General features: G+C 47.1%; 1 protein-coding gene across 1 annotated transcript in view; it reads right to left on the bottom strand.

Annotated features, from left to right (window-relative positions):
- Notch2 (notch receptor 2) overlaps window positions 1-22,915 on the bottom strand; it is a 142,048-nt gene that overhangs the window by 68,021 nt on the left and 51,112 nt on the right. The window contains 3 exon segments of the mRNA XM_028860929.2: window positions 213-335; window positions 10,057-10,395; window positions 12,010-12,269. Of these exon segments, the coding sequence (XP_028716762.1) occupies window positions 213-335; window positions 10,057-10,395; window positions 12,010-12,269 (722 nt within the window).

Below are 22,915 nucleotides of genomic sequence, written 5' to 3'. Positions count from 1 at the left end.
TGTGTAAACACACTTTAGAGGGGACACAGAGGTGTCCACAGAGGTGGTCAGAGGTGAGCGCCACACCCAAAGGCCGGCAATGGGGCCATGCGCCATTCACACTCTGGTCGCGAAGCACTCTGTGGTAACAGGTCCATGACACTCACTTTGCTAAGAGTTTAGTCTGCCACATGCCATATTCTACCCGGGTGGAGTCACCCCCCCGCACCTACCTGTCCACTGCGGGAGGCAGCGGCAGTTGTAAGTGTTGACTCCGTCCACACAAACCCCTCCGTTCTGACACTTGTGGTTGGGGCAGTCGTCGATATTTCGCTCACAGGTGCTCCCTTCAAAACCTGGAGACAGAGGAAGAAAAGCACATGGGAATTCTGCTTTCACTCACCGGACACTGTCAAAGGACAGGCCTGCTTCGTGACTTGAGTACATCCCCCTAGCAGCAGTGCCACAAAGACATACTGCACAGGGAACACCCCGGTCCTGAATTCCTTGACCTTAAACATAGCTAGATGATGAAATGATCCATGAAACTCAGTATGCCTCATGCCTTCACAGTTAACCTCACATGTATTTCGGTGAAATAAAATCGGAGGAGATAAATGTGTATTTGGGACAACCATTAACTGGTTCCAAAATCCGGGGTATTAGATTTTTCCCCAGCTCCTGTCTGGATTCCTAGGAAGAACAGATCAATCAATCAATAATTCATTAAGTTTTGGGGGCCGTACATATAGCTTGATGGTAGAGCGCTTGTCTAGAATACAGAGGCCCTAGGTTCAAACCCCAGGATCATAAGCACGGACGGAGAGTGGAGGGGAGGGAAGGAGGCAGCCTGAGACGAGAGGGAAGGCGGAAGGGAGAGAGAAGAGGGAGAGAGAGAAACTGGACATTTACGTGACGGTAGGAAAAGGTGTGCTGGGGCTGAAAGCATGCAAGTGAAGAGAGGAAGGCTGAGGGGGGGCGCGAGGAGGAAGAGCAGCCAAAGGAAATATGAAAAGGAACCTGTCATCTCACATGCTCATTTTCAAAAAGGAATGAAAATATTACTATAAAGACTTCAATTTTACCTGACTCAAAAATAAAATCTCTTATAATTAATAAATAATTTATTAATAATAAATAAATAAATAGGAGAAAACAGAGTTGAAACAACCAGAATTTAAGTCTCTAATTTTTGTTTTTCTTGGACGACAGCTCAGAGAATTCCAAAACTGGGTGGGTGGGGTGACACAGGAGAGACACTGAACTCGAGGTACGCAGAGCAGAGCTGAGTCACAGTGTCTCTGCCTGAAGCTGGTCAATGCACAGCATTACAAACTCTGATTCAGCTTTGGTAAATTGGTAAAGGAGGCAGAAGCCACTTGCCCAGCCTGCCTTTCTGGATCAGTAAGTGCCACATCATGAAGAAGGTCCTCCATGGACAGTACAAGCTTTGGAAGAGATGGCGCCGTGACCAACGAAAATTGCCAGCATTTCAAACTTTGCATGTCTTCTCCACATGAATGCTACGTTGCTTCTGTCTTCCAGACGGCTCCCTGTTCTGAAAAACAAGTCTAGGATTCTAAACCTCACCCCAACTGCCTGTGGGGTGATCTCTGTAATTGTTACCCAGCTTCTGTCCTTCCTTGTGTGACCAAGTCTCTGGACTAAGGAAGAGAAGCCTTGTCAGCTCCGAGAAGAAAGAGTGTCCAGTGAGCATCTACTTGAAGCACAGTGTGACTGGACGTTTCGGTTCCTCAAAGTATCTCTCAAAGCTTTCCTCATTCAGAACACTCCCTGTGTTTTACACTAGACACTGGGGGAACTGCAGCGTGAGAGGCAGGATCCCTGTTTGACTTCGGTCACACCTCGCTCTGTTCTTTCCTTACCACAAGCCACAATGGACTCTACACGGTTTTGCTGTGCTGAACCATGGCTGGTTACCTGACTACATGGCAGTCATGTAAATAAGTTCAAACTGCGTAGACAGAAACACTACCCAGAAATCACCTTATAGAAGAAAGACAGACTTAAAAGCAAGTGTGGGAAAGACCGTGGAAACATACACTTAGATTTTTAAAAATTATCAAATTACTCCTGTTTCTGCGCATCACATGCAAGTCTTCCAAACGGACTAGTGCACATGCACAGGTCAAATGGTTAGGTGCACGCCTAACTATGATGAAGCGGGGCTCCGGACTACAGCTCTGCCTTGCAGCAGCTGCTGAATGGGAGCCGAGGTCTGTGTTCCTGACTTAGGGCTCTTCATAAAGCCACTCTTTAGAAACGTTCAAGTTAGGATTTTAATGGTAAGCAAGCTGCTTACCACTACCAGAATTCATGTGGCCTAGTGATGCTCATGGTCCTAGTTGGATTTTTTTTTTCTTTTTTTTTTTTGTCAATTTGACACAAGCTAGAGATATTTAGGAACAGAACTGTTAATTGAGAACATGTTTCCATAAGATTGGTATGTAAGCAAGTCTGTGGGGCATTTTCTTGATTAATGATTTGATGTGGGAGGGCCCAGCCCACTGGAGGGAGTGCCACACTTCTGTGGGTGGTCCTGGGCTGTCTGAGGAAGCAGGCAGAGCAAGCCAGTGAGCAGTTTTCCTCCATGGCCTCTGCTCCAGTTCCTGTCTTCAGGTTCCTGCCCTGATTTCCTTTGATGATGAACTACAATGTACAAGTATAAGCCAATAAACCCCTTCCTCCCCAACCTGCTTTGGTGATGTTTCATCACAGCAACAGAAACCTTAGTAAGTGTATCATCATCTCCCTGACTCAATCTCTCATGACTAAGACTAAATACTGTTGAATAAGGTGGCAGGCAAGTGGCAATGCCCTTGGAGCTCTGCTGAAAGGAACAGAAACTGGGACCTTGACATTGTACTAGCCAGGGTTACAACTAACTGAATTTACCAATCCTGTGCAAATTAAGAAACAGCAAGATGTCAACAAAACCAAAAGAGGCAGGAAGGACAATGTTTTCATTGCTGATTATTTTAAGGAACTTCTTCCTCATCAATAAGAAAGCAGAGGAGAAGGAAATGAGGGGAAGATCTTGAGGTCAGTTTGTTAAAGCCTAGGCTCCAAGGTCAGACCACCCACACCCAGCTCTCGGCCTGGCTGCACAGTCACCGAGGAGACCCAGCACAGCACCTGCACCTTCACCCATGCTGGAGGGACTCACAGGACCTAGTGCCAAACGTATATGAGTGGGGTGTAAAGAGCCCTCAATCAACCGATTAAATGCCCACGAGGGTAATGATGAACTTGGACCCGCACACACATAAAAATTAATTGAAAATACATAAGAGACCTAGATGAAGGTGCTAAAATTATTTTTAAAAAAATACTGGGGAAAATAGGAATGGATCTTTCCAAGTTGAGCTATGCTTAGATATGGCCAAAAGCCCAGGCAGCAAAAGGAAAATAGATTTCCTCAGATCATCTGAGCAACAAGAGAAAGGGCAGCCCAGAGAACAGGAGAAAATATCTGCAGGTCATACATACAGCAAGACTTGTGTCTGGGATACATTGTTGAGAAGTTATACAGCTTAATAAAAAACATTCATAACCTGATCACCAAATGGCAAAGGCTCTCAGTGGGCATTCTCCAAATACACACATAAACAGTAAGTACAAGGACTACTTCTTGTCACCGCAAGCTATCGGGGAAGTACAAATCAAAACAAGGAGATGCAGCCGGGCGGTGGTGGCGCACGCCTTTAATCCCAGCACTTGGGAGGCAGAGGCAGGCGGATCTCTGTGAGTTCGAGGCCAGCCTGGGCTACCAAGTGAGTTCCAGGAAAAGGCGCAAAGCTACACAGAGAAACCCTGTCTCGAAAAACCAAAAAAAAAAAAAAAAAAAAAAACAAGGAGATGCCTAACTTCACATCCACTGGGCTGTTGTCACCAAAATGGCAGACGGTGCCGACAGGGATGTGGACACTGGAATCCTCATTCGCTGCTGTCAGGAGGGTAGAGCAGTGTAAAGGCTTTGCAATGCAGTGAGTCCGGCCATTCCTAAAAGGTTAGCATTCCCATATGACTCAGCAACTCCACTCCCGGGTAGAAACACACAGAAAGTGAAAACACAAACCTACACCAAATGTGCTCAAGAGCATTCACAACAAACAAGAGTCAAAACACCACGTGCCTGAAAAATACATCATGGCAAGACTGAGCAATGGAGTACTAGCCAGCACGGAAGAAAGGGAGGGTCAGTGCATTCTACCATGTGGTGGAACCGCAGAGCCACGCTGAGCGAATGAGGCCAGTTACAACTGCCCGCGTAGTGCACGTTTCCATCTACATGAAAAGTCCACCACAGCTGAAGAGAGTCACAAAGTCCACCAGCAGTCGCCAAGCCTGGAGGGAGTCAGGAAGGGTGGGTGGGAGATAATAGCTGGTACGTGGTTCTTCTGGAGCATGACAACACGACAAAATTAATTGTGGAGATGGTGACACGCATCTCTAAGTCTGCTAAGTAAGAGGCCTGAACTGCACATTGATAAGAGGAAATCGGATGGTGTGTAGATTATAGCTCGATAAGCCTGTTAGTCTAAAGGAAGGCTCTTAAACATATGAGCTCATACTATTTTGCACCAAGGAGATTCGAGCATCCACTAGAGATCATCTCCTTTAAGCCTCTTATTAGAGACGCAGAAGCGGAGGCCCACAGGACTACAGTCGGGAGGGGCACCTAGAGCTACCCAGTTTTAGTCGAAGTTTTATGAGAGTCCAGAGCTCCTCTCCAACAACCTGAAAAACCAACCTCAGTTCCAAAGTGCCGATCTGGGCAGAACTCAAGCCACGTTCATTCCTTCCCCCAGCTACGACACGGTTCATGTTTTTAAACGGAGATGCAGAGACACATAATCACATCAAAGTAACTACAGATCCAGGACTCTTTCTGGAAAGGGCTAGCAGATTCTGGGAAGAAACTGTCTATCCCGAAGCGGGGGCGGGGCAGTAAGTTACGACCATCCTTTCTTTAAAATGTTTCAAGTTTGTAGGGGAAGGAGTGACAGACTGATCGGATTGAAGAGTGGGTGGAGGGGTGTCATAGCCACAGAAGAGCTCACATGGCCGGCCACACTAAAAAGAGTCCACTGCTGAAAGCCAACTCACATCCTTAAAAGGCCAAAAGGATAAAATTAAACTTGGAAGGGCCGTTTTAAGACTGCGCCTTTACCATACTGTGGCCACTCGGCTGAGTAACACTTGCAGTGAGGAACGGGCGGGCGGGAAGCCTTTGAAGTCCTCCCACACAGAGAGCAGCATCTCTCAGGAGAGCTGGTGTCTTCCCATCTTCAGGCCCTTTGTATGAGGGGAGAGAAAGCGAGTGAGATGGCACTCAGGCCAGACTGGGAGTCTTCAGGACTGGCGGAAAGCTGGGGGTGTGGAGCTCGACAAAAGCAAAAGAGACGCCATCTTTTTCCTGGAAAGAAAGCTGCCGGGTACGATCAGAACAACACGAAGACAGCAGCTTGTGTTCCTGAAGGTGAAAATGCTAGAGAGTGGCTTAAGCCCTACAACAACAGAGCAGAGAAGCCACACAGTGTGTTTAACCTTGACTTGACGTCAGGGGTATGACATAACCAGCCTGCACAGCATACGGGGCCTTGTACCCTTACAAGGGGCTTTCATTGACAGCAGTGGACAGACCAGATGGAGTCCTGAAGAGTCACAGCATAGGGAGACGTAGGAAAGGAGGGAAAAGGGACAGTCCTTGGAGGGCTATTCGTCCCAACTCTGAACTCAGGACCGCCGCGTGCACACAGTGGCCCACGATGTTCTGACTGCTTGTGCCTTTGTAAAAATAGCTACACACACAAAACTGCCTAACTCATTTTCCACACTGGCTGGCTTGGACCCAAGCACTGGGAGCCGCCGTGTGTTTCATGCTGTGTTTTGCTATCGTGTCGGAGAGACTGCAGCTGGGTGCTCTACTTGGGGCTTCTGCTGAGAAGGTTGGGTGACCGAAGCTCGTGAAATGTCTGGGTTATTGACAGCTGCTGATTCTGAGCCCATTCTCAAAGCTTCCTGTTGCTATTCTTCTTTTTCCTCCCCCTGCAGAGGAACACCTCTCTTGACCCTGCACAAGCTGAATCACTTTTGTGGCATGAATTCCTCCTCACGGGTCCTGCAACACTTCAGTCATCACAGTAACGACAGTGCTCTTTGCAGGGGGGGAAAAAAAAAAAAAAAAAAAAAAAAAAAAAAAAAAAAAAAAAAAAAAAAAAAAACCCAACACCTTAGCCATACAAACATAATCACTAACTTATGTGCTATCTCCAACTGTCAGAGCTGAAATCACTCCAAAATTATTTCTATCCAGTATTCGTGTCCATGGACAAAAGGAGCCAAACCTGAGACACAGGATTCCAGACAGGAAATGAGATCAGCTACACTCACCATACTGACAGGATATTACACTCAGAGACGGTCAGTCAAGAAGTGTTTGTGGGCCTGTCTGTGGGCCCTGTTTTCAGGTGTTTGGGACAGTGATCAGTGAACAAAAGCAAGGATCCTAGCCTTCACGGGGCGGAGGAACAGCAGTCGAGCTTGGAAACGACAGACAATAAACAATAGACATAATGGAGTAAATGATATAGTACAAATTATACAGTATGAATCTAAGTGTCACAGAAAAAGAAAACAAAAATGTAGGCCAGGGCCAGTAATTAAGGGGTTGGAGGGGATGGCTACAATTTTAAATCGAGTGGTCAGGGTACGATTATTAGTGCAAAGATCTGAAGTGTGGCAGGAGATGGTCATTCGGGGGATTCGGGAGAGCTTGGCGAAGAGCTTTGTCAACAGCTGACTTGGTCTCCCCATTGTGACCACTGAAATAGCAATCTATTAAACTGAAGTTGCTAATCGCATGGAGGCGGTGACAACTGTGTTTGGTGGTGGTGGCTTCTCGATCTCTTGCACAGAGTAGGGGCCAGCATGGGAGGGTGAGAAGGGAACTCCATTAAGAGAGAACTCAAGAGAACACTTTGCAGACCTCACCTGGGGTGGAAGAGCATGAAGTCTCCGACACTCTGGAAATGCCTGCTTACTCACAGTGCTGATCAGCACCCACTCCCTCTATACACATGTCCAAGCTGGTCATCTATCTCAGATCATGCAATCCCCAAAGGCAAGCACTAGTCTACTGAACTACGCTCTCCTCTCTGTGCACCACACACCTGGGCTAATGCGCAGCAAACAGTAATTGGCTATGATGGGAGTGTCTTCTTTTCCTCACAAAGTAAAACTTTTCACTTTAGTCCAAACTGCTCAGAGCATTTAACGAGATACCACACACTCTAAAGCACCCTGGGAAGCAGATGAGCATTGCAGTGTGATGGCCACCAGGGACACGGGGCTCTGGCGTTGGAAATGACCTGCCTGGGTTCGAGGCCCTGCTGCTACGGTATCAGCTGTGCAACCCTTAGTAAATGACTTACCACGCCAGACTTCACCCAAGAAAACCAAAAAATACCTATCTGCAAAGTGTTAGAGGTGTGTGCATGCGCGCGCGTGCGCGTGCGCGCACACACACACACACACACACACACACACACACACACACACACGCAGAAGCACACATACCCACCCATGATAAGCACAGCACGAACCACAGGCAAGCCTCCTCACACCACCACCCCAGCCCTGGCAGCCCACTGCTGTGGAATCCCTGGTTATTTCCTTTCTCAAGGAGGAGCAGCTATTCTCATTTGACGAGCTTTTCCTGGACACTCTCAGAATTCCCTGAGGTTCTTAGGGAGCCGAGCGGATAACAGTGCAGAACAATGGGGTGAATAATCACTCTCTCCCAGCTAAAGACTTCCTTTATTGACTTCTCTAACTTCCTGTCAATATCTTGCTGCCAAATCAGTCTCCTGTTCTAGGCCACTATTAAAAGCAATTTCTCGAAACTGAAAATGGTGTACAGCTATAAATCACACTAACTTCAATTATGAGCCACTTGGGCCATTACAACATTAGACTATTAGATGTTTGCATTATTAAAATATTTACCAAGGAAGTTGCTTCCATTTCTATTTCTGTTTTTAGCTCTTAAAAAGTAAACAAATGCAAGAGCAAAGAAAGCTATCTTAGTTATTCCTTCTACGAGATAGTGAAGGTGATAGCAAGTCTTAATAAACATTTATTTAGTATCTCGAATGATAGTGTTATCTATTCTTTATTGAAAGAGAAACTAAAGCGGTACAATTAAATGTACTTCCTTGTGTCCTGGTTAAGTGGTTAGTTTGATTTAGGGCTCTGACAGCGTCTCATGCTGCCATATGAAGGGCATGGAATGGTTTCTGGAACACAGCAGTTAGTCAATGAAGTTTTACCAAATAAAAACCAAATCAAAATGGGTCTAGAGCAGTGGTTCTTAACTGTGGGTCGTAACCCTTTTGGGGCCACAGATCAGATATCCTGCACATCAGATATTTACGATTCATAACAGTAGCAAAATTACAGTTATGAAGTAGCCACGAACCAATTTTATGGTTGGGGTCACCACAACATGAGGAACTGTATTAAAGGGTCACAGCATTAGGAAGGTCGAGAACCACTGCTCTAGAGAGATGGTTCAATAGTTAAGAGCACTTGCTGGTCTTGGAGAGGACCCAGGTTCAGTTCTCAGCACCCACATGGTGGCTCATAGCTACCTGTAACTCCAGTTCCAGGGGATACAATGCCCTCTTCTGACCTCCTTCAGTACCAGGCACACATGTGGTACACAGACATACATGTAGTCAAAACGCTCTTAAACATAACGTAAAATAAATAAACCAAAAAGTATGTTTTAAATAAATAAGTTACCATGGTTTTATACCAAGGACTGACCTATGACCTTTAACCTCCTCAAGATGAAACACACAAGCCCATTATATGTGAGCCATATTCTCAACACCAGAATCTGAGATTCCCACTCGAAGGGTGGTTGAACAGCATCTCTTTGAGGCGATCCTGCTTATTTAGCACATTACACACACACACACCCCACACACAGTTTTCCTTCTTTTGTTTTTGTACTAAGGGTATTTGTATAAAAACAGGATCTTTGTTGCTTAGTAATTCATCTGCTCCAGCTGCCTGTGCTCTGTTCCCAATCAAAATTCTTGGTTTTCAGCCTCCTCATCACTTTTATACTGAGCGAAGTGAACTGGCCAGGCTTGTTCCTTTCTCCCTCTCAGGAACACCAGGCTCTGGGCCCCCAGACGCGACTCCTCTGGGCTTCAAGCTCGGGTCGTGTGTGTGCTTAGGCGCCTTGACTAGCCAGGGGTATGGCAAAGTCCTGTGTCTTGATTAGTCTCTCCTGCGTCGCCAATCAGAGCTCATCCGAAAATACCACTGGTTAACAAAAGAGCTTCTTTCAAGTGTCCAGCTTGAAGGTGGGAAGGGTCACCCCCCCACACACATCAAGGGGAGAAAGGTCATGCCTCCATGTCAAGGTCTGAAAGGACACCCCCCATGTCAAGGTGGGGACACAGGAGAGGTAAATACTCAGTTGGGAACAGAAGCATAAAGAAGAGCTGATCCTCTAGTCTTGGTGTTTCTTTGGCTTACTAAACACTCTCACTCTCTCTCTCTCTCTCTCTCTCTCTTCTCTCACTCTCACACACACGCTTTCATATGTACACACCCTCTCACACTCAGAGACATACAGACACACACACCATTCACACATTCTCACACATTCACACACACACACACACACACACTTCCCCGTGCGTGGGTGTCACAGTGTTCCCTACTCCAGATCTGCCTGGCCCTTTCCCAGAGCTGTTTCTCCAGTTTCTTCTCACTGTTTCTCCAAAAGGAACAATAAACAATTTCCTAAGCACTCATCATCATAAACTCTGACATGTTAAATTACCCCCTGCTCTATTTATAGACCACAGTGAGCCCATAAAACCCCTCCCTCACCAGCAACCCACCCCACACAACGCTCTCACTTCCCCTTTTCCCTAAAGGCGGATCTAAGCCATTCCACCTCCACCTCCATCCTGAGACCTCCCCCCCCCCCCGTCCGCACCCCCATTCCCAAAAGCCTGGGGAGCTCCTTACCTGGAAGACAGTTGCATTCAAAAGTGAAGTCACCCGTCTGACGGCAGGTGCCTCCGTTGACACACGGAGAGGGTGCACAGGGCACATAGGGGCTGTCACAGTGTTGGCCTGTGAAGCCCTGAGGGCACTGGCATTGGTAGGAACCAGGGAGGTTGAGGCAGGTGCCACCATGTTGGCAGCGCGCTGGAACGTCAGCACACTCGTTGACGTCGGTTTCACACTTCTGCCCCGTGATGCCGGCAGGACATTTGCAGGAGAACTGGTTGGCCATGGAGGTACAGGTGCTCCCGTTTGCGCAGGGATGGGACAGACAGGCGTCTGTCCACTGGCACAGCTTCCCTAAAGGAAGGAAGGAAGGAAAACGGAGCCTGGTAACTGCTCGCGCTCCGCGGCTCCCTCTCCCACCCAACCTGACTTAAGCAGGGGCTTCCATGGAGACCCCTAGACTGTAGACCTCACAGACCACATTGGTGTCACCTCGAGATCTTCAGACACACAGTGTTTTCCAGAAGCTCCCTGAGGCCCTAAGGTGAGCCTCAAGACTCCGTGGACAGGGCGCCGAGGGGACTGAGTGCTGGCTACGTGAAGCCAACCCTGCAGGACCCCACCGGTCCTGAGGCACGGGGTCTGGGTGCCCCTGCTCTCCTACCTCCCGGTCGTGGCTGAAGCTGCCCCTCGCCTGGGAATGGCCGCTGCCTCCTCACTCACCTGGTAGACTCTTCCTCCTATTGACAAGGCTGCTCAGCAGCTGCCCACCGTCCTTAATGCCCGCCCCCAAGGGGACCGTCTCCCTCAACCATGCCAGCCACCGCAGCCCAAGGCTGGGGCCCCCAGCAGGCCCTCGACCTGGTCTGCTGAATGAAGGAAACAGAGTTTTCACACTATCTGGTTACTAAAATTGAGCTCCTCGGTGACAGAAACAAGGCAACATTACATACGTTTTTCTTTCAACACAACAGATCCAGTCTCACTTTCCGAGCACATTTTTTTTTTTTTTTTTTATTTTGGCTTGTAGATTTAGACCTGTTGCTTTAGTGTCTCTAGCAGGGGTCAAAATGACACACAATTCTTTTTTCACCAAGTTGAGGGGAGGAAGGAGAGTTTGGAGATTAGAAAAGCCAGTCCCTTAGTGTCGAGGGGGAGATTTTTAGGAAGCAAAATACCAAACACTTCTAGGCATCTGACTCCTTTTCTTTCTCTTCCTCTGCCCCTTAAAAATTCTCAAAAGGTAGAGGATGTATTGACTGCACATCTTACAAATTAAGAAGTGAAATATAAAATGATTCTCAATGCCTCAATATGGACAAATCTTAGAATGTTATTCTTGAATTATTTTATTTCTATACTTTATATAAAGTACCTCACATATTTTATGTTCTCTTAATCACATTTTGTATCTTTTATTTGCTTAAAACAGCCAACATTTATCTATTAATGGATATTTTAATGTCCCTGAGTCTTTCCCCGTACTCCTACCTGCATCATAATGCTAAAATGTACACTGGAGTTGGGGGCCCTGATGGGGTGGTTTTATGAGAAATGTCCCTCATAGGCTCAAGTACTTGAGTACCTGGTCCTCAGCTGGCAGCGCTCTTTGGGGGGGTTACCGTATCTTTAGGAGATGGAGCCCCTGCCGGAGGAAGTACACAGAGGAGGGGAGGCTGTGACAGTGTGCAGTCTCACCCCACTTCCACTCTGCTCTTTTCTATCTGTGGCTGGGAAGTGATCAGCCAGCCTCCGGGCCTGGCTGCCCGCTGCCATGCCTTCCTGGCGACTATGGATCGCCCCCCTCCTCTGGAACCACAGGCCGAAACAAACTCTCTCTTCCACGAGCTGCTTTGGGGCGGTGTCTTATCACACCCGAGGAGCGCGGCACTGAGATGGACCGCGCACAGGACAGGCTGCTGCGGAGGAGGAGAATGGGAACGCACGGGCTCAGGACGGCTCCATTACCTGTGAAGCCGACTTGGCAGGTGCACTCGTAGGTGTCGTGGCTGAGCATGTGGCAGGTTCCTCCATTCAGACAGGGGCGAGAGACGAAGCAGGGGTGAGAGGTGGAGTACTGGCAGTCCTCTCCTGTGAACCCCGGAGGACACCGGCAGCTGGCTTTCCCCAGAATGGCCTGGGTCACACAAGTGCCGCCATTTTGACAGCGGTTTTTCTCACAGGGGTCTCGATGTTGACAGTATTCTCCCAAGAAGCCTTCTGGACATCTGCATTAAAAATGAATGAATGAATGAATGAATGAATGAATGAATGATCTGTGAGTAAGACCAGAAAATGATGCTATACAAGCAAGAAAACATCCAAGTGTGAATAAAGACACTTGGAAGTACAGCCTGCAAAGCCCCCTGACTTCAGGAGAAGAGGTGCTCAGAGAATTTATTCTAATCTCAGGCCCTTCTCCATCCTGGCAGGTAACAGAATACATACGAGGTGCATGACCCCTCCTCGGAGGTGGGTCCACACAGGCGCAGGCTGCACTGGTCTCTCTACAGAGCACTGTGCCCACCTGTCTCCTGTGTCATTAACTTTCTCATCCTGATGAGGCAGCTGACCAGATTAAGACAGCCTCATGACAACAAGTAGACGCAACCCTCTAGACTTTCCAGTTTGACATATGCACGCCATTATGTGCCCCTTCTCAACAGAGTAATGAGGAACGGGAAGTCATTCTCTCTCGGGTCCACACATGGCTCTCTGGGTTACATTCCAGCAGAGATGAGAAGAAAAGAAAAAAAAAAAAAAAAAAAAAAAAAAAAAAAAGCAAGAGGGCCAGGGGTTCAAGGTCATCCTAGGCTACATACTGAAATCACGGCCAGCTGGGACTATATGAGATCCTGCCTCAAAATAACTGTTTCCCATATTTTCCATGTTAGAACATGAGAAGTCATTTTATATACCACCAGTTAAGACACAAAACCACCCCAAATTGTGCACATCACTTATAACAATGTTCTCTAAACAGCATTGGCAAGGACAGGGACTCCCTTTCACTATGGAAAAGCTGTGTAACTGGGACCACTAACAACCATGTGAAGCGAACACAAAGACTTGGCGTCTAACAAGTTTGCTGTTTGGCTACAGCCCCAGATACCTGACTCGTCCGATCTGTTCATTTTACTTTTTGGAGGACAAGGAAGTGATCTAGAAGCATGTTCCACTATTACCTAAAAGACAACACCTTTAAACAAACTGAACCTTCACCCTCACATCCAGCGCCTGTCATGTCTGGTGACCTGAAGCACTGAAGCCATGCTGAATTCCTTCCTATTTTTGTCAACCATAGCCACTGGTTGGCCAGGTGAGGTCTCGGGGTTCAAGGTTTTTGAGAAAATGAGGAGGGCAAAATGTAAGGGAACTAAGACAACATGCTCAGAAGAACTGCGCAGCAGCTATAATGACTCGTGGAGAAAACGGCTGGTAAACAGGGAGAGTGTGGTGATGTAATCAGCCACAGCTTCCTACCCCTTCCCAGAATTGTGCATGGGAAGTGTGGGGGCAGGGCGGGGCGCAGACAGGATTCTTGAGAGTCTTCATCAGTAGTCCATCACTCTCTAGACAGGAAGGGAGCAGAGTTCACAGTGACGGAAACCAGTGAGCGGCTGAGGACAGTTGAGTATATCTCAACAGGGCAGAGGGCTCGTCAAGAGTCCAGGTACCGGGGCTGGAGAGACGGCTCAGTGGTTAAGGGTATACTGCTCTTGCAAAGGCCCCAAGTTTGGTTCCCAGGACCCATTTCAGGCAGCTCACAACTGCCTGTAACTACAGTTCTAGGAGGATCTGACGCCTCTGGCTTCCCTGCATTCACGTACATATACCCACACACAGATACACACAGATATATAATGAAAGATAAATCAGTTCATTTCAAAAAAGAGTCCAGGTGCTGTAACCTTGGGCTGATTGCTTCTCTGACATCTTAAATAGTTAAGAAGGCTACTCACACTGTGGGATTGTGTGAGAACCAGGCAAACTCAAGTATGTGGGAAAAAAAATATTGGGAGTATTAAAATGCTCAGCAAATGAAAACCATTTTTCTCTCCATGCTGGCTCAGGAAAATATGATGCATTATCCAAATCACAGCTTGATTTGACAATAGAATGTGGAGCTTTGCTGGGTTTCTTTTTTCTTAAATAGAGGCACAGGGAACACCAATGTGGCTCAGCTAAAATTAACCCTGAGAGGGGTTATTAAAAGCATTTGCAGCTTATTCAAGAAATGTGTTGTGGAAGATGCTAAGAAACTGCCTCCCACCTCCCACTCACAGCAACAGGCCTCTGGGCATTAGGCCTGGTTGATCCTCCCGGGTGGGAACCAGGCACCCTGTTAATAATGGCGTGCCCCTACACCCGGGTGGGCTCTGCCCAGCTCTGCTCCCCAACTGTGACGCCACCCCAGTGCTACCGTGTGGCCTCAGCTAAGAAAGTGCAAACCCATTTAAATGTCAGCATCATAAACATACAATGAAAACAAGGTTCCCAAGAAAACAAAGATGGACCAACAGGCAAGTTTGGGGACCTCAAAGATGCACTTCTGAATTCTCCATTTCTAGAGTTTAATCCAAATGGTTGTTCCCTACCCAGGATGGAAAGTAAATTTCAACGAAGTAGATCATGTTTCAGAAGACAGAAACAGTGGAGAAGAGCAAGGAATGGGTTAGGGGTCTGAGATGGCCCATTTCTGTATGGTCTCTAAACCATGAATGGCTTTTACGTTTCCAGATGCTTGGAAAACTTAAAAAATAATGTTTTGTGGCACTTGGAAGATACATAAATTCAAATTTCCGCATCCATAAATAGGCACATTGGAGCACAGCCATGCTTGCTCACTTGCAGATGGCCATGGCTGCCACAACAGAACGGAATAGCTGCAGGAAGACCACATGGCCCACAAAAGTATTCAGTCCCTGGAACTTTGCAGAAGTTTGCCAACTCTCTAGTGGAGAAGACATGGAGCCTATTAATAGCATCCAATATGCTTATTAATCATGACATTAATGATGATGAAGAATATTCTACTAGTTTCCACAAAAAATATTAAACTCATTCATTAACTGTGAGGGCAAACACTTAGCAAATGCTGACTATGCGCCAAGCATTTTTCTAGTAGTCATGGATACACACAGGTTCAGCATTCGAGGACTCAACCAGCCAGCGGTCAAAAATGTCCGGGTAGGGGCAGGATGGTGTCTACACTGGCCATGTTCAGCGGCTTTGCCATTCTCTAGATAGACATCACGACAGATCTTTACAGTGCACTAACATTATACTAAGCATTAAAGGTAATGTGCAGGTGGCTTAGTGTGGGAGAATACGCACAGGTTGCAAAAAATACCACATGACTTTATATAAAGGCTCCGTGGGGTTCCCAGAATCAATCCCCAACTGATATCCAGGGACAACTGAGTAAGGAAAACCTCTGAGCTCGGGAATGTAAATTTCAGCAGGCAACAAAAACAAAGAAAGTTAAAAAAAAAATACATTAAGCAGAAGAAAACACAAAACAGGACGGAACGGAGGGGTTGAAGAGATGGCTCGGCAGTCAAGAGCACAGGCTGCTCTTCAGAGGACCTGGGTTCTGTCCAAGTACCCACATGGTGGTTCATAATCACTGTACTCCAGGTTCAAGGACACAACACCCTCTTCTGACCTCCATGGGCACCAGGCATGCACATGATGCGTGCACGCGCGCACACACACACATGCAGACACACACACATGCATGCACGCGCTCATACACACGTGCGCGCGCGCGCGCGCACACACACACACACACACACACACACGCAAACATTCATATATATAAAATAAAAGCAAATAAATCCTTTTAAAAAGTTTTTAAAGGAGGAATGGAGTTGGGGGAGGAGGAGGCATGGGCTGGGGAAAGAGAGCCATTTTTACTGAGGGGAGGTTTGCAAGAAGAGGGACACAGAGCACAAAAACCCTAAGGTGGGAAGCAGCCCCAGCTTATTCAAGGATTTTACCTTTCACCCTAAGGAAGCCCCATTCCCACTGGAGGCTCTGCTGGCCACTTTCCTGCACTGAGCATGTGACCTGGCTCTCACAAAGCCTGGCGAAGCTAGTCTACCTCTCCCGCCTCCATTATGGCCACTTTCATTCAATTCTGGCTGCACTGCTCTTCTCTGCCACCTGCATTTGGTGTCTGTCATTGTTACAATGACCTAAACATAACAGACTCCAAAAGACACCACTCTATGCTACCAGATCAGGTTTCTAAGCCATTTACCTACCTCAATATGTTTTGCTTAAAAAGAAACACCAGGGATCATTTTCCCATAAAACTTTTAACACTTCCAGTTTCTTTTGTTTTGTTTTGTTTTTCTTTTTCTTTTTTCTGGAGCTGAGGACCGAACCCAGGGCCTTGTGCTTGCTAGGCAAGCGCTCTACCACTGAGCTAAACCCCAACTCCACACTTCCAGTTTCTTAAGGATCCTATTCATAATCTGAAGTCACCTTTACTTAATACCTTTAAGTTATACATAATTAATTACCATGTTCTGACAAGTCTTGTTAACTGAATTCCTGCAATGCTTATCATTCATGTTCACAGTTTCCTTCTTGATAGTAGTTCTGATCATCTTTAAAGCCTCAGGCCAGACATCTTGTTGCTGGCTGTTTCCCCAGCTCTGTGCATCCTTGAATAACAGGAGCTTAAAGCACCGTAAGGTAATGTCTACCGAATGGCATAAGCAGTTCTAAAATCTCCCTAAGACCCAACGGTCAGTCTCTGGTCCAACACCACATGTAGCTACAGCAGGAGACGTCGGCCGTCAGAAAGGATTCCTTTAGCGCCGCTCCCACTGCTAAGCCTACGCTCCAGCACCAGCCCGCCGCCGCACTGAGCGCTGCTTCAGCATGCGGGCCCCATGCATTCCCAGGCAGAGCAGGAGCCCTCTCGGCTGTAAGACCGGTTCAATACAAGTGCCTGCCTTCACAGGGTCTTTACATCATCACAGCACCAAGAACACCATGCAACAAATGGTAACTGCTATCTATATATTTGTTAAGTAAAATTACTGGCTTGCTGCCTCAATCATCTTTCCATTATGAGATTATATATCTTTCTTTAAAATGCTTACACACACACACACAACACACATACCCATCCTCACAAATACTTTACCACACAATACATATCATACACACACAAATACACACACGCGCACGCGTGCGCGCATGCACACATATACACACATCCCACACACTCACACATATATACCACACACATACCACATACACACACATACACAATACCACACTCACACACATGTACCGTAACTGAAAGCATATGTTCATACCAGCATCATTCATATAAAAATATGTTCATCTGTTCATACCAGCACGATTCAGAAAGCTGAAGGTAGAAACATCCCAAATACCCATCATCTGATGGGCAGAGAAATAAAATGTATTATACTCATGCAATAAAATATTATTTGTCCATGTAAAGGAATGGAGTCCTGACGCATGCTACAACATAGGTGAGCCTTGGAAATATTTTTTTTTAACTTTCTTTTTATTTATCCTTTGTGTCTTTTACATCATGCATCTCCATCCCATTCATTTCCCGTCCCTTCGTATCCTCCTTCTGCCCATGAGCCTTGGAAATGCTATGCTAAGTAAAAGAGCCAGACCCAAACAGCCACAGGTGTGATTCTGTTCTTCTGAGATGCACACAACAGGCAAATCCACAGACACAATGCAGATGATTGCTGCCTGGTCCACACAGCTACGTCTGCTACCTGCTCCTTAAAAGTCCGCTGTTAATGACATGGAAGACTCTACTCATCACACCTCACACACATGGTAGTATAGGGTGAATGGCGGAGGGGAGGGGAGGGCAGGGAGAAAAGCAGTAGGAAAGATTCCATCCGAAAGATAAATGGACACCTTTACAGCGCCCTGCTGAAACAGCCAGCCAGACCCTGCCTCTCACAGGCATAGCAGCCTGGACTCTTAGCACGGAACAGGGACAGGAATGGCGATGCCCATCCATCTGCAATGGCTGCAGCTCAGGTGGTCTCTCCAGTCATACAGGGCAGGAACATGTCCCTTTAACATTTCCTACGTCAACAGCCACCCGTCCAGAGAAAAGTCAAAGCAAGGAGCAGCTTTGTCAGCTCCAAAATGACTGGAGCCTGAGGAGGAGATACACCTCTCTTCCAACCAAACACCAGGGTTTGCTCACCCCGTTTCCCCACCAAATGTTCCAGCAGCGGGGTGAGCCCGAATTGTAGCCAGGCTTTTCTGCAGCTCTTTGTGCTTTTGTTTTGAGGAGCTTTATTTTATTTTGGGGGAGGAGGATTTGGTCATTAAAAGCTACAACAAAGCGAAACGCGCACCACACACAAGAAAGAGGGGCGTGCTTCACACCACAGCAATTTCAAAATCATGAGTTTTCAAAAACTGCCCAGAATGTGGACTGGGGGGGGGGGGGAATGTCTCCTGTGAGCTGCATCACAGTGCAGCTGGTCCTCATTAAAGCTCCTCTTGACTCCCTCTGGGCTGCTTTCCAGCAGAAAATTCTTTAAACAGAACTCGGCTTTCAACCCACTTTCTTCTAGCTCTGGGCCTCTCAGGCTTCCACTCTGCAGTGGCGGGGCCTGCCTCCGCTCAGCTCAGGAGGGGGAACTGTCGTTAAGGTAGTTGGGGGGCGAGGGGAGGGGCTAACAGAACCCACAAACCAAATTAAGCATCGGCCAGTAACAAAGGTCTATGGTCTGAAGGGCCCCCAATCAGTCTGTTCTTTCCTGTGACCATGGTGCCAGCCAGGTTTCCTGCCACCACCCCCCGCCCCCCGCCCCTACCCTGTTCCCGTTCCCCCTGTTCAAATAGATAAAAAGTAATTGCTAACAGCCGAAGCTGGCAGTAGCCAGTGAAAGTTCTATTTAACTTTCAATTCCCAAAGCCAGGCTGAAAACATGTAGGTGCCCCCAGAGCACACAGACTCCAGTCTATGTCTCAGCTACATCAAGAGCCCAGGCCACTGGGTAGCCTCAATGTGTCCCTCATTTCAAGAACTTGGGCCCATGTCTCACTAGATCATCAACCTCTCATTCTGTGACTCTGTGCAAAGGTAACTAACTGGGTTGTGCTCCGTGCTGACTTTTTTTTTTTTAAAGCTTACACTTAACTTCCTGGTTAAAAAGAAAGAAAGAAAAGGAGAAAATGGAAGTCACCTATCATGTTCATTTCTTCCCGCCATCCCCACTCCCACTCATCCCTTGCTGCTACTCCCAAAAAAGAAAGGGAAATGAAGAAAAAGGAAAGGAAACAATATACCTTACTCAGTAGGAAGGGGGAGTACTGGTGAGAGACTGGAGCCCCAAACAGACTGTTTGTGGTAAAACATGCTTTCTAGGGCCTTCCTAGTTTGATGGAAAGAAAACAAAGACGAGCATATAATCAACCCTACACACACACACACACACACACACACACACACACAGAGAGAGAGAGAGAGAGAGAGAGAGAGAGAGAGAGAGAGAGAGAGAGAGAGAGAGAGAGAGAATATCACATCTAATACACAAAGCCGACCAAGCACTGTGGGGCAGGCATTTTCCACTATGTAAATCTGCTTCCTGGACAGCACATTTCTGCCTTTCTTGTACAAGTATTTCAGAAAATGTTAATCTTGATTCCCACATTAGCTGAATGCTTCCAAATTAAAAAGTTTCCCACAGGAAAAAAAAACGGCAAGGGGAGCTGGGAGGCTGGGGACTGACTTCTGGAGTCCCACCTCGCTTGGTTCACACGTGTTCAGGTTTTTCCACCCCCTCATCTGAGTAAAGCAGTAAACACGCGGATTCTAATAAATCCACACTGAAGAGGCTGAAGTGGAAGGGCCTCGGAGCTGTTCATGCACAGCACTGCGACGCTTCGTCAGAGTGAATCGGGAGCCCGGGCAATGGGAAGCCATGCTTTATTTAGGTAGGAGCTCTGTGAGTGCCCTTCTCGTCCCGCTGACAGTCTACGCTCATTCAGCGGAGCTCTGAGGCTGAGCTGGGCGGTCACCTCAACAGCCTTCTGCAACATGGGATGGGGACACTGAGACAGGGCTGAGGTTTGTGTCGCTGCCGTAACTAACGAAAGGAGGCTTTTCCTTCGTCTTCCTGCGCAAACCAGTCCTTTGCCGTACACCCTGGACCCTGAGAAAAGAGCCGTGTGTGATTAAACTCCGGCAGGCACACTCTAGTCATGAGTTTACAGAAAGCACCCTTCACCATAACAGACAATGAGAGAAGAGGGCTGCTCTGAGTTCTGGGCTGCAGAAGCATGCGAGGGTCTGTGATCCTGACACAGCATTCTACACCACTAAGTCGTATCTCATTCACACTTGAATGTATCCAAGTTGCCGTTATGATTAACATAACAGTCTATTTGGGTGATTTTTGTATTAGGGCTGATGGGGCCAGACTTGCTGGGCTATGCAAGCCTCCAAGGCTGTACACGGTTCCCAACCTCTTGGAACATTCCAGAACTCCTGGTGCATTGTCTTCAAACAACTGCCTCAAGATAGCCTCTCTTCACACACTGTACTTCCTTCTTGCAGCTCAAAGAGCGTGCTACAGTCCACCGCTCCTCCCAGACCTGTGCATACACCATCCACAGAGCACCATTATCTCCACACTCATGGCAGCCATGCCCTAAAATTGCTTCAAGTCCCTGCTTAAATGTTATTTCCTGCGAGGCAGGGTGGCCTGTGCTGCCTTTAATTGCATTTGGGAGGCTTAGGCAATAAGACCCTGTCCCTACTCCCCAAAAGAAGAAAAAGAGGAAGAGGAGAAGGGAGGAGGAGATGCTACAGGAAGGGGAAGAAAGGGGAGAGGGGAGGGTGGGGAGGGACATCCCCAACTTGATCTTCCCATAAATCTGACATATGGCATTAAACTTTACTATAATTATTTACCTTCCCTAATAGACAAGAAGTATTCTCTGCTATTACCCCATGTGCCAAGCACAGGGACCAGCATATGGAAGTCATTCAGCTGTTCAGTGTTCACATTCTTAACAGATGCCAAAGGGCAAAATGCAAGGGTCCACAGAACCTTTACAGCTTAAAGACTCTAGACTTCAATTACACTCAAAGTTTGGGAGCCACAAGGTTGAGCTAGTTACCGAAAGGATTTTTAAACTAATTAAAATTCTTGATACACAGAGTACCTTAACCCTCATACACCCAAGACTAGTCAAAGCCATCCAACCCCATATGGAGTAGATTTCTTTAAATCATACTTTCCTCAAAAAATACGAAGTTGCCCAGCACTCGTAGGGAGATGTGTCTATCTGCTGCACACGAACCCCACGTTCACATACAGCCGATACCAGCAGTACCTGTGTGAGAGGCTCACACTGCATCACTGTGCCCAAAGCAAGCACCAACCAGTAAGCTGGTCCTGGCTTACCTCTAAGCATCTCAAGACCCTATTAAGAGCAAATATGATTACTAAAATCATCCCTGTCACAACAGCCATCCACACAAAGGGTAATTTTTGTGGTGTTTACATCCACTGACATTGGTTACTTTGATGGTAATGGGAACAATTATTTGCCAAAGAAAAGTGTATGGTTTTCATTTCTTTGAATTATGTCCCTCACTATTTTATTAGTGTCTCTGCTTTGACCCTGGCCATAACCCAGCACAGACCATCGAGCTAGAAAACGGGCACCAACCAAAAGCTGGCACCAGAGGGGTCAAGTGTGATTCACTGCTGTAACCTCAGCTCATCTGCTCCAAGAATTTCACCTGCACATTAGAACAACAGCCAAACATCAGAAACAGCGGCACTTCCGGCATCTGCCACTTTTCTTGGGGAAATGGGAAGCTTAAGAATGGCTCTTATGCCCTAAGGGGGATTGGCACACACCTGTCCTCAGGGGAAATCTACCGTCTGATCGTTGGTGGCATTTTAAATGGCCATTTAAAGTGACACAGAAGTGTCAGCCTGACTTTTGACCTAAAACATGTGCTATCTAGCACTTTAAGGAAGTCGGCTGACGTTTGCTCTGAGGGCAAGACGGCATTGACATCATAAAGGCAAAAAGGCTTACAGTTTAGGTTAACTCTTGGTTTCTACAAATAAGGCCATTTCTGCTAGAGATAAACTCAGTTGGTAGAGTTGATTCCTGTGTGTGAGGCCCTGGATTTAACTCCCAAGACCATAGCAAAAGGAGGAGAAGGTGAAGAATAGAACAGGGCTGTAGAAACCAGGCTAGTTTAGAAGCAGTTATTATGAAGTAGGTTTAATTTCTGAAAGATAGCCCAATGGCCTGAGGAGTACCGCTGTCGGGTGCCACATCCTCTGCATAATAAAACCAAAGATGAAGGCCGGAGTGTAGCTCAGGGGTAGAGCACTTGACAAGGGCAAGACTCCAGATTGGATGCCAACACCAAAAAAAGGAAATACCTAAGAAAATAAAAATAATGAACACCTACAAAATAATTATGGTGCCTAACCCTAATGTGGCATCTATCTTCCACTACTTCTCTTAAAAATAGGACCGTGGCCGAATGGGGATGTGTATTCTTGTGAGTAAAAAAGACCTGAGATTTTAAGTGGTCTGTGGTCTTTCATACTACAGAAACCAAACACCCACCAAATCTGCTGAAAGCACCACTCAAGTTTACCCAAAGCAAAGGCAAAAGCATGTGAGAAAACATTTCCAGGGATGGTGGGAGCAGGCCCAGCAGACCCCAAAAGCCGGAGCACCCAGGCTGAATCTGTGCTTCACCACAGAGCGCGAACGTAATTCCCCAAGTGTAAACAAGGCCCATCTACGGCAGAAATCCCAACACGCTACAACTCGTGTCCCACACCGTCTCTGGAAAGGTGCT

The sequence above is a fragment of the Peromyscus leucopus genome, chromosome 6 (assembly GCF_004664715.2).
Source record: "Peromyscus leucopus breed LL Stock chromosome 6, UCI_PerLeu_2.1, whole genome shotgun sequence".
NCBI classification, from domain to species: Eukaryota; Metazoa; Chordata; class Mammalia; order Rodentia; family Cricetidae; genus Peromyscus; species Peromyscus leucopus.
This window is presented reverse-complemented; position numbering and strand designations above follow the sequence as displayed.